This window comes from Seriola lalandi, unplaced genomic scaffold (assembly GCF_002814215.2).
Source record: "Seriola lalandi dorsalis isolate HSWRI2012SDOR001 ecotype SW California unplaced genomic scaffold, Sedor1 jcf7180002054366, whole genome shotgun sequence".
Taxonomy (NCBI): Eukaryota; Metazoa; Chordata; class Actinopteri; order Carangiformes; family Carangidae; genus Seriola; species Seriola lalandi.
In genome coordinates this window covers 27,747-38,484 of record NW_019524919.1, presented here as the reverse complement: position 1 = coordinate 38,484, position 10,738 = coordinate 27,747, and the positions used below count along the sequence as shown (strand labels likewise).

Genomic DNA, 10,738 nt, shown 5'->3' with positions numbered 1-10,738 from the left:
ATTCACTTACTGTTTTGCAAATGTCGAGGATGATTCGAGAAATGTACCAAAGCGACTGAGAAAAACTGTAAAACATACATAGTAAGAAAAACATTAGTGCTATCTGTGGTTTTATTTGTCCAGGTTTTGAGATTATTGTATGGAGGTGAATGGAATATAATTTGTTTATTTCCATTAACTGACTCTTACTCCTGATCATCTTCAGACCTCACCACAGAGCTGCAGACTGTCCAGATAACGGGGATATTTTCATGGAAAGACTCATTTCTCAACGCTGGGAGCAACATCTCAGACTATGTCAGGATACAACATTAAAGTCTTTACCAAGCCAGAGACAGACACTCGTCTGTCTGACACTGATGTCACAGTTCAGGTTATTTGACATGGGGTTGTGTGAGGGAGCTGCTTCTAAGCAGCAGGAGCCGAGTGATGAGCTGCTGTGGATCATCAATGTAGTTCCAAAGTAAAAGGCTGTTTGAAGGTGTTGAAAATATTCAAAATAAAGTGAACACTTCATCTGATATTAGCTTTTTTCAGACTGACAATGTGTAAGTCAAAGACTAACAGTTGTCAAACACGTTAAAGATGCAAATATCTATAAAGTCAAAGGGAAATGATATAAAAACAGATGAAGAGATGACTAACAGCTAGCAGCTGAATACAGGAAGGAACCATTACTCATCATAAACAGGTTTCAGTTTGTTGTTCTGACTTTTAATTTTCTTACAATAATGTAAAAGATAGATAGATAGATAGATAGATAGATAGATAGATAGACAGACAGACAGACAGATAGATAGATAGACAGATAGATAGATAGATAGATAGATAGATAGATAGATAGATAGATAGATAGATAGATAGATAGATAGATAGATAGATAGACAGACAGACAGCCAGACAGACAGACAGACAGATAGACAGATAGACAGATAGATAGATAGATAGATAGATAGATAGATAGATAGATAGATAGATAGATAGATAGATAGATAGATAGATATCTGAAGCTGTTCGGTCCTCTACTTGTAGCCAGTGAAGCTAACTGTCCTTTAACGCTGTTTCACACGTCGCCACCACAAGATGTCGCCATTTTTTCTTAGTGAAACTGAGTTTTATAATTATCGCTTCGCCACCCGCCGCCAAGTTTGATCCTCTGCTCTTACCGTAATTGTATACAAACATGGCGTCCGACAGCGACAGCGACGAGGACTTTGTGAATTTCGGGACTCCTCTGGAGCCTCTGGAGGAAGGTAGGGTTGATTTTAATACATCGACAACCCGCTCGCCTGCACTGCGACACTTTCTGGTTGTTTTATGTGGAAATAAAATAGCTGCGACGAGTCCAGCGGTCACTACAGGATGCTAAGCTAACGAGCAGGTAGCTGACAGCAGGCTCTGAGCTGTTAGCTCCCCGGTGTGTAAACCACACTTCATTCTAATATCTACCGGTTTAACGGTTTTGAACGAACTGGCTTAACGTACAAACCGCTGGATGGTCAGTTAATATATTTTACGTTTCGTCACCGTTCAGTTGTGTCTTCGGTTGATATGTGATTCATAAAATATCAGATTCATTCATTTAAATCTCATTTCTGTTTAAATCTTTTTACTGACATACGTCACAATTCAAGTGTTAGTATATATGACATTACACGTATTTTCTACATGAGCGGTTTTACTGTTGTGGGTGAAAATGGAGGGAAAACCAGATCAGTGTGAGAATATTCAGTTAGAGAATATAAATTTCTACTGGAACAGGTGTGCTTTGGTCATGTTTACCTATTCGTAAATAATGCTGAGACAGATTTGCCAGTAAACAAGGGAGCAAAACAAGCCGGATGTAGTTTTAAGTTTAGTTCTGGGTTTGTTGGTAAATCATCTGTTATTAGTTTTGGGATAAACGTAAATATAAACGTGATATTTAGCGACAGATGTTATTGGTGTGATGAGGCAGCTGCACATTTACTCAGCTGTGATTCTCAAGCACATTAACTTTATTAACTTTACTGTCATACTGCATTTATGACGAGCTCATACATACTCTACAAACATATTCAACACCTCTATAGATTAAATTATCTGACACTGTATCAAGTGGCAGCAACTCAGATTATTTTCATTATCAGTTAATGTGCTGATTATTTTCTTGATTAATCAGTTAGTTCATTAGGCTTTGAAACATCAGGAAATAGTGAAACATGTTAGAATGCTTTAATTTCCAGGATGAGGATGTCTTCACATTAGTTTTTCAGTCCAACGATCTGTAATGTCAGACAGAGAACAGCTGCAAATCCTCCATAAACTTATACTTAGACTTGATTAAGTAATCAATTATCAAAATACATTAGTTGGTGATTAATTTTCTGTTATTTGACTTCTTGAATGATCATTTTAGCAAGTAGTTTTTAGTTTGTGTAGTTTTACTGAAGGATTACTTAAACTTTTAAAGTCAAGTAACTGAATAGTTTCTCCAGCACTGGATTTGCGCTGCGCTGCGCTGCGTTGCGTTGCGTTGCGTTGCGTTGCGCTGCGTTGCGTTGCGTTGCGTGTGTATATATAATGTCCGTGTCTTCATGTGTGTATTTCTGTGTGTTTGCTGCAGACGAGCCTCTGAAGAAACCCGTTCCGCTCCACGAGCAGACGGTCAAAGATGAGAAGGGAAGATATAAAAGGTTCCACGGGGCGTTCACTGGAGGGTTTTCAGCCGGTTATTTCAACACTGTCGGCTCCAAAGAAGGTCAGTGCTGCACCACACCTGCTCACCTGTTCACCTGCTCACCTGTCTGTGAGCAAAAGACTGAATGTTTGTCGAGGGTCTGGATCAGTGTTGGTCCAAGGCTCAGCTTCTCCTTCCCTCCGACAAATAGTTTAGTTTATGTAATTAGTAACTTGTGAACTGAAAGACCCGTGTAGCAGATTTTTGAAATGAATCTGACTCATTTTCACAGGATGTCTTTGAATCCTTCATTTTAGGGCTGAAACAGTTTTCATCACTGAATTATTCTGTCTGGAATCAGTTGTTAAGTTTATAAACTGTCAGAATCACAGACGTGACAAATCCTCATGGAAAAGTTTGGTTTTTCCAACAGGACGTGAGTATTTTATATTGTGTTTTTAGGCTGGGCCCCGTCAACCTTTGTGTCGTCACGGCAACAGAAAGCTGAGAAAAATCATGCTAGGCCGGAGGACTTCATGGACGAGGAGGTAAAACCGTCTCTCATGTTAAGATGTGCTCTCATTTCCTGACCCAAACAAAGATGGCCGCCTGAAATGGGATGAAGTCTTTAGGATTATGAAGATTTATTTGAATTAATTTACAGTTCCGCTGATAGAAGGTCGCAGTAACTACAGACGGCTATCGGGAAGTGTATGAGAGACATAGACTCAAAAACAAAGATTAACGGCAGCAAATCAATAAGTAAATATTGATTATAGTTTATGTCATTGTGCTTCAGGACTTCAGTGAGCACGGCATCGCTCCCAGAGAGATCACCACCAGTCAGGAGTTCTCGTCGAGCCGCAGAGACGAGGCCAGAGAGAAGGCGAGAGCCGTCAACGCCCAGGCCGCCCTGATCCCCGGAGACACGCTGCTGGAGGAGCTGATCGCACCTGCCAGGTGACGGTCAACGCCCACAACCACTGAGAACCAGATTGTTGATTTTAGAGCAGTTCCAGGAATATATGATATACAATAATAATAATAATAATAATAATAATGATAAATATAGTGAAATCAGTGTTGTCTCCTCATGGAGTCGGTGCAGGGATTGAGTCTGTTCTGAGGTGTGTTGGTTTTCTCTCCCAGGTCGTCCATCGGGGTGGAGCTGCTGAGGAGGATGGGGTGGAAGGAGGGTCAGGGCGTCGGGCCTCGGGTGAAGAGGAAACCTCGTCGACAGCAGACCGAGTCGTGCAACACCTCACGTTTGTTTTCCAGCTGCTCTTAAAGTCGAAGTCTCAGGTTTTACTTTTCTCTCTGTGCAGAGATTTAAAATAGGTTGTAATCACACCTGTGGTTTGGTTTTTGTTCCTCTCCTGACAGATGATGCAGCCAGACTTTACGGCTGTGCGCTGCCCCCTGCTGGTTCAGAGGACTCAGAGGTGAGACAGCTGACGACAGACTTTTGTCCAGGAGCCTTTGCCATCGCTCAGAGACTGAATATTTCATCTGAAAATCCCTCTGGAATCTGGTCCTAAACACCGTCCTCCTTTTTACTGCTGAGACGTCCAACTCTTAAATAAAGTTAAAATGAAATTTCCTGTGTCTCCCGACAGGACGACGATGACGACGACTTCGCTCCAGAGAACGTGACCTTTGCCCCGAAGGACGTGACTCCCGTGGACTTTAACCCCAGGCTGGGGGTGCAGGGTCTGGGGTACCGCGGGCTGGACCCGGGCCTGGCACTGCTGGGCCAACGAGCAGCTGAACACATAGACCTGTTCAAGCCTCAGTCTGAGACCAGGAGTCGACTGTTTGGAGACACGCAGAGACGCTCACGGAGAGGAGGCGTGGCCGGACAGGTGAGGCTTCTAAGGTTTTCTTTTTTAATAGCAGGAAGTTGGCTGTTGTCATTCTCTTACACGCTGCTGGTGACCTTTGACCTGCAGGCGTTTGGAGTGGGGGCCCTGGAGGATGATGACGATGAAGAGGTGTACCACAGAGACTCCATGTCCAGGTACGACAGGGAGCTGGGAGGGGAGGAGCCTGGAGACGGACTGTACGGCTGGACGGCTCCGCAGCAGTACACCAAGAAGAGAGGTAACACGTCCTGGAAAGTTTGTAGATTGTTTAAATATGTATTTGTTGTATTTATACATATATCCTTAAAGGTTTTTGATGATATAAAGATGGATTTGGAAGATCAGAGTTTTTGAATTTTCCAAAACAAGCTTCAAACTAAAACTTGTTCTCATCACCATCACTGATACTTGACTTGTTTCTTGGTCACATGACATTTTTTAAATCAGAAGAAACAATATTTCATGTGTAAACTATGAAAACATCATTAAAACAAAACAAATACAGAGAGGAAAAGAAATCTCAGGTGTTCTTTAAGACCTTGTACAATAAGTTTTTCTATATACAGTATATATTTTTTCCTTCTCAGACAAAAGCAAAGACGCGTCGTATCTCGGTAAAATCCTGGATGGATTCACTTTGGCCCAAAAACCAGCCGAGGAGAAAACGGTGAGCAGCTCTGAAGGCGGAGATGATCTGTCTCTGTGTCTGTGTAGAAAACAAACTAACCCCTCGTGTCTCTGTAGATCTTCCCTCCCCCCGCTCTGCCCCGAGACTACAGACCGGTCCATCGCTTCCAGCCTTCGCTCAACATGTCCGGCCTCTCTGGGGTCAGTCCTGCTCTGGCCGAGGCTCTGAGGGTCTCCAGGGGCCACATGGTCAAAGAGGAGCCCCAACAAGGAGGACGTCACCAGCTGGACTCCGGCCAGAGGAGGGCGCTGCTGGGAGAGGATGCCCTGCAAGGTACGGAAATATTCATGGAGTAGCTCACTATTTTGTCTTCTTCTTCTTCTTCTTCTCGAATAATTGCTGAATCACTTTGTGTATCAGCATCAGTAAATGTCACTCACAGTTTGATCCAGACATGTTCTGAACTGAGTTTAGTGAAGCTGATAAAAATGTAAAGTTGTGTACTAACGTCAGGAGTTTCTGTTCAGGTCCCAGTTCAGTTCTGGAGCTGCTGAGACCTGAAGACCGGGAACGACTTCTGAACCTCCGCAACTCCTCCAACCCGCCCTCCGCTAAGACCACGACCACGACCGCCACCTCTGACTCCCGCGATGTGCTGCGGTCAGTGGGGGCGTTGTCGGGGGCGTCGGCTCTGACCGGTCTGGTGTCCTCCGGCCTGCAGCAGCAGCAGCAGCAGCAGCAGCAGGAGGCTCTGGCGTCGTGGAGAGGAGTGCAGACCTCCTCCCAGACCTTCAGACCGTTTGAGAAGACTCCCAGCAAACAGGCGCGCTACGAGCTCTACCTGAACTTCCTGAAACAGGGAGACAAAGGTAGGAGGATCTGTCCTACATGTCCCATCATGCACTGCAGGCAGCCTAAACCTGGGCTCAAAGGTAAACCTGGTTTGTGTCTCAGATGCTCTGGAGCAGAGTCTGGACCCGGGGATGACAGAGTGGGAGCGCAGCAGGGAGAGAGATGAGTTTGTCCGAGCCTCCATCCTCTATAGACCCACCTCCTCCTCGCTCTCCTCCCGCTTCACCAGAAGCAAGAACCAGGAAGACGAGGACACCGTGGAGGTCAGCCGGGACCAGGAGGTAGGATGACAGCGTGGACACCTGTAGGCCACACCCACCAGATAGATAGACGACTTTATTAAAACGGCGTAGCAGCTGGATGCATGTGAACAATAGAGACAAGAAGCAGATAAATAAATAAATCCCTGCTGCTGCAGACAGGTGGACTCTGAGACAGACTGAGACTCTGAGACACTGAGACTCTGAGACGGACTGAGACTCTGAGACAGAATGAGACAGACTCTGAGACAGACTCTCACTCTGCCGACAGCCTTTAAATCCTGTTTTGAATCTTTTGCTGGAGTTTTTTTTGTTTGTTTTTTTCCCAGCTGATCTGGTCGAGTTTGGTGTCAAGCCTGTGTTGATGTTTGTTTGATGTTTGTTTGATGTTTGTTTGATGTTTGTTTTGTTGCGGTCGTCAGGGAGACGTGGACGACAAACAGGCGGCTGTCAACATGAAGATGTTTGGAAAACTGACCAGAGAAACATTCGAGTGGCATCCGGACAAACTGCTCTGCAAAAGGTTCAATGTCCCCGACCCCCACCCCGGGTATGACATCACTCTTCCTTAACTTTAGCTGTGATGTCATCAAAACTAAATCTGAGAGTCTGTTGACTTCCTGTCTCTGTCTCTGTGTGTCTGTGATTGGTCGTGCAGCTCAGGTCTGGTGGGTCTGCCCAAAGTGAAGAGGGACAAGTTTTCAGTCTTCAACTTCCTGACTGTGACAGAGAGCAGAGAGGCGACAGGTAGATTCACTCACCTGCACGTTTCAGCAGGTTCAACTTTTCCATTTCACTTTTCAGATGAACAGATTCCTTCTCTGAATATTAGTTTTGTCATTATCTAGGTCCAGGAAAGAGACGTTTCTGTTTGTGTCTTCTCATTCTCTCTGAGTAACACGACTTCACTTCCTCCTCCTCCTCCTCCTCCTCCTCCTCCTCCTCCTCCTCCTCCTCAGCTCCTCCCAAGCCTCCAGAGCCAGCGAAGAAGTCGAGGTGGGACGTTTCAGACCAGAAGGAGGAGAAGAAGAAGAGTGACGCTCTGAGTGATCTGCTCAGCGCTGCGAGAGACCAAACTGAGACCAAACTGGATCAGACCTCTCTACCTGCCCTACCTGCCCCCCCCAGCAGAGATCAGACAGAGGTACGGAGTCAGGACTGAACCCACTGAGGAGTTAAAGGGTTCATCCTGTAGGAGGCGGGAACGTGACGGGGACATGAGAATCTGATTGGCTCTTTGTGAGGTAACTGTCATGACAACAAAGCTACAAACTCACCTGTTCTCTTCACACAGACACGGTCAGGTGATCAGCAGAGCTCAGACATGAAGAAAGAAGGTGATGAAGAGGAGGAGGAGGAGGAGGAGGAGAGCAGGCCTCCTATGGATCTGTTCAAAGCCATCTTCGCCAGCTCCTCTGATGAGAAGTCCTCTTCATCAGAGGGAGAGAGTGAGGAGGAGGAGGAGGACACAAAGGAGGACGAGGGAAAAACGGAGCCACAGGCCGTGAAGCTCTTCAACATCTCCTCCGTCACCTCCAACACCTCCTCCTCTGTCACCTCCTCCATCACCTCCACCTCCGTCACCTCCTCCGTCACCTCCACCTCCGTCACCTCCTGTCACCTCCTCCGTCACCTCCACCTCTGTCACCTCCTCCACCTCCACCTCCGTCACCTCCTCCACCTCCAACCAGCAGACAGGTAACATTCCTCTTTCCTTCTCATAGCATTTTAGAAATATGCACAAAGAACAGAGGTACAGTTTCAGGTGAGTTTAACAACCTGTGACGTGGATCTCCTCCTGAACTTGACTTGAGAACCCATCTGGTTCTACGTTCCTCTCTCTCTCTCTCTCTCTCTCTCTCTCACAAACCAGAACCTTTTAAATATGAATTATTATTATTATTATTATTATTATTATTATTATTAATATTTCACATATGAGTCACCCTTATTTTGCTTGACTTCTAACTTTTGATCTAACAGGTTGATGTACTTACTGTGAGAGCAGGTGTAATGTACTGTGATGTGATGACATGTGACTCTGGCTCTGTTTGATTGACAGCTGTGGCTTCAACTCAGGAGGAGTTTGGTCCGAAACTGCCGCCTCCTTCAGCTGCTCGCAGTGAGTCCACACACCCAGACCTGAACCCACCTGCTGTTCTGATGGTTTAAATTAAAACTATTATAGTGCAGTTTTCTACAGTTTTAAAAATATGTTGTGGTTTATTATTACGACCTGTTCTCATCAACAGAGACAAGAAGCTTTTTTTGACAAGAAGAAAAATGTAGAAAGTTTCAGCCTCATAATTTAACTAAGTTTGAGAAGCTGAAACACTCCGGCCTCAGGACTCCCTGAGGATACGCTCTAAACATGTGTCAGTGTTTAGGTCGACTAAACTTTACCTGTTGTTCTTGACCTGTTCAGTCAGAGGAGGGGCCTCCTCCCTCTGCTCCCCCAGTGAGGAGGAGAAACCCAGCAGGAGGAGAAGAGAGGACAAAGAGAAGAAACACAAGAACAAGAAGCAGCACAAACACAAGAAAGAGAAGAAGGTTGGAAAATGAGAAAGAAGTCATAAATAAAAGCAGCGTTCACTCTGGCTGCAGGTCTGACTCTGACTTTTGTTTCACAGAAGAAGAAACATAAGAAGCACAAACACAAAGTGAAGCAGCAGAAGAAGAGTAAGAAGGAGGAGTCAGACAGCAGCTCAGAGGACAGTGACGAGGGCGGTGACCATGGAGACGGACAGGTGTTGACAGAGGAGCTGCTAAAGAGGTCAGAGGTCACACAGACATTTACAGTGATGTGATGTAATAAAACACGGCCCCCCTGTGTAACCTTGTGTTGTGTTGACAGACTGAAGAGCGCCCGGTCTCATGAGACCTGGTGAACCAGCAGGACGTTTGTCCTCCGTGAGGACGACCAGCCCCCGTCTGCTCCGCAATCACTTCATTTTAAATAACAACTGTGATTCTTGTTTCAAATAATAAAATGTTTATCATTTAGTTGATGTTTTGTGTTTTTTATTGATGCTTTTTTACTGATTTGTTGTTTAGTTGTGACTCGTTCATTGTCGTTGGGAAAATTAGGAGAATGTATTGAAGGACAAGAAGATGGTAGAAAAAATAAAGACGGAAATGGGTAGTTACACCTTGAGTCTGACTCAATTCTGTATCAGTAACAGACAAACTTCTATTTTAAGCATCATGCCAATAATAATGAATTACATTTATTTCCCATTTTTGTAAAGACAAATTACTGTTTTATTTCTACAGTATTTTTCTGCTTTCTTAAATTAAATACAAATCTATGTAAAATGACAGTAATTATCTGTAATTAAAATGTAGCTTGTTATTATAAAGGTTAATGTCCATATGAACAATTTAAAGATTCTCTGTAATTTCAGGGTAAATCTGATTAGTTTTACATTTATGTGACTTCTACATACAAACTTTGTGATTCTGGATGAAATGTCACATCAAACAGTCAAACATCAAACAAAAAGGTTAGAAATACTGGAATATATCCCAGCATGCACTGGGAGGAAAGCAGGAAAATATGTACAGTTTAGAGTCCTCAGTGAATGAAATGTCATGTCTTGTTCTAGTGATCAGAGTCCTGGAGGAAACACAAGGAGAACATGCAACACTGCAGGAAAGAACCAGGGTTGAAGCTGAACCAGGAGCTTCTTGCTGTTGTCTTCCTGCCTGGACTTTACTAGTCTGTGTGTTTGTGCCAGAAGAAACCATGTTTGGATGAGAGGGTGGAGCTGGGGAGGAGGGAGGGGTGGATCTGACCTGTTTTTCTAACACTAAGACTGATGATGAATAACGGCTCCTGGACTTTTTGCACCTTCCCTCCATCACTTATGGACGGCTGCAACAGCTTCCAGTCGACCTGTCAGACTGTTGCTCCGTCCTCACTGAGCTATGAAGGATTATTTTACATCTCTACAATGAAAACACTGATTCACCAAAGTGACTGTTAGATTCATCATGAGGCAGATGGTAAATATGAAGAAACACTCAGTACAATTTAATCACAGGTTTCTTTATTAAACACCTTTTCAATGACAACAATGAAGTTGTGAATAAAACTAATGAACATGAGCTGTACTACACTGACACCTGCTTCACCATCTGAACTGTCAGTGTTCAGTTCACACTAAAGAGTGTGTGAGGTGAACACATCCGTCTCTGAGGTCACAGCATCACATCTATGAAGAGTCTGGTTCTGCTCCAGGTTGCAGTTCTGGTGGGTCAGTTCCATCTGTTTCCTTTCTTCTCTTCATCTCTTCCCTCCACTCCTCCACAGTCTTTCCACCAACAGTCACAGTGTGACTCACCTGCGATGTGAGTGAGGTCAGTGTCAATCCTTCTGGGTTGGACACACTTGCTGCAGATGTTTGACGTTGGCAGCCGGAGGGTTTTTCCTCCAGGCAGCGGCCCCCGCTCTGCCACAGCAGCTTCAGGTCACCTT

The 10,738-nt window shown here is 44.7% G+C and overlaps 1 protein-coding gene across 2 annotated transcripts; it reads left to right on the top strand.

The window, feature by feature from the left end:
- The first annotated feature begins 1,161 nt into the window (after positions 1 to 1,161).
- On the top strand, positions 1,162 to 9,264 carry gpatch1 (G patch domain containing 1). Of its 2 annotated transcripts, XM_087174589.1 has the most exons (20): positions 1,162 to 1,253; positions 2,606 to 2,740; positions 3,122 to 3,207; positions 3,459 to 3,619; positions 3,809 to 3,924; positions 4,043 to 4,101; positions 4,276 to 4,521; positions 4,609 to 4,759; positions 5,109 to 5,188; positions 5,266 to 5,482; positions 5,677 to 6,018; positions 6,104 to 6,282; positions 6,684 to 6,811; positions 6,920 to 7,008; positions 7,221 to 7,405; positions 7,556 to 7,877; positions 8,324 to 8,383; positions 8,687 to 8,811; positions 8,892 to 9,034; positions 9,116 to 9,264. In XM_087174589.1, exons 1-20 carry the CDS (start codon positions 1,184 to 1,186, stop codon positions 9,147 to 9,149), a joined length of 2,928 nt encoding a protein of 975 aa, XP_087030715.1. In that variant the 5' UTR covers positions 1,162 to 1,183; the 3' UTR covers positions 9,150 to 9,264. The 2 variants fall into 2 exon arrangements, with proteins under 2 accessions (XP_087030715.1, XP_087030714.1); XM_087174588.1 differs by lacking the exons at positions 8,892 to 9,034; positions 9,116 to 9,264 and having other exon boundaries at positions 7,556 to 7,959.
- Positions 9,265 to 10,738: the final 1,474 nt, after the last annotated feature.

Coding starts and splice junctions, on each gene's coding strand:
- gpatch1 (XM_087174589.1), top strand. CDS start 1,184: ATGGCGTCCGACAGCGACAGCGACGAGGACTTTGTGAATTTCGGGACT. Junction 4,760..5,108: donor GCAGTACACCAAGAAGAGAG/GTAACACGTCCT, acceptor TTTCCTTCTCAG/ACAAAAGCAAAGACGCGTCG. Junction 7,009..7,220: donor AGAGAGCAGAGAGGCGACAG/GTAGATTCACTC, acceptor CCTCCTCCTCAG/CTCCTCCCAAGCCTCCAGAG.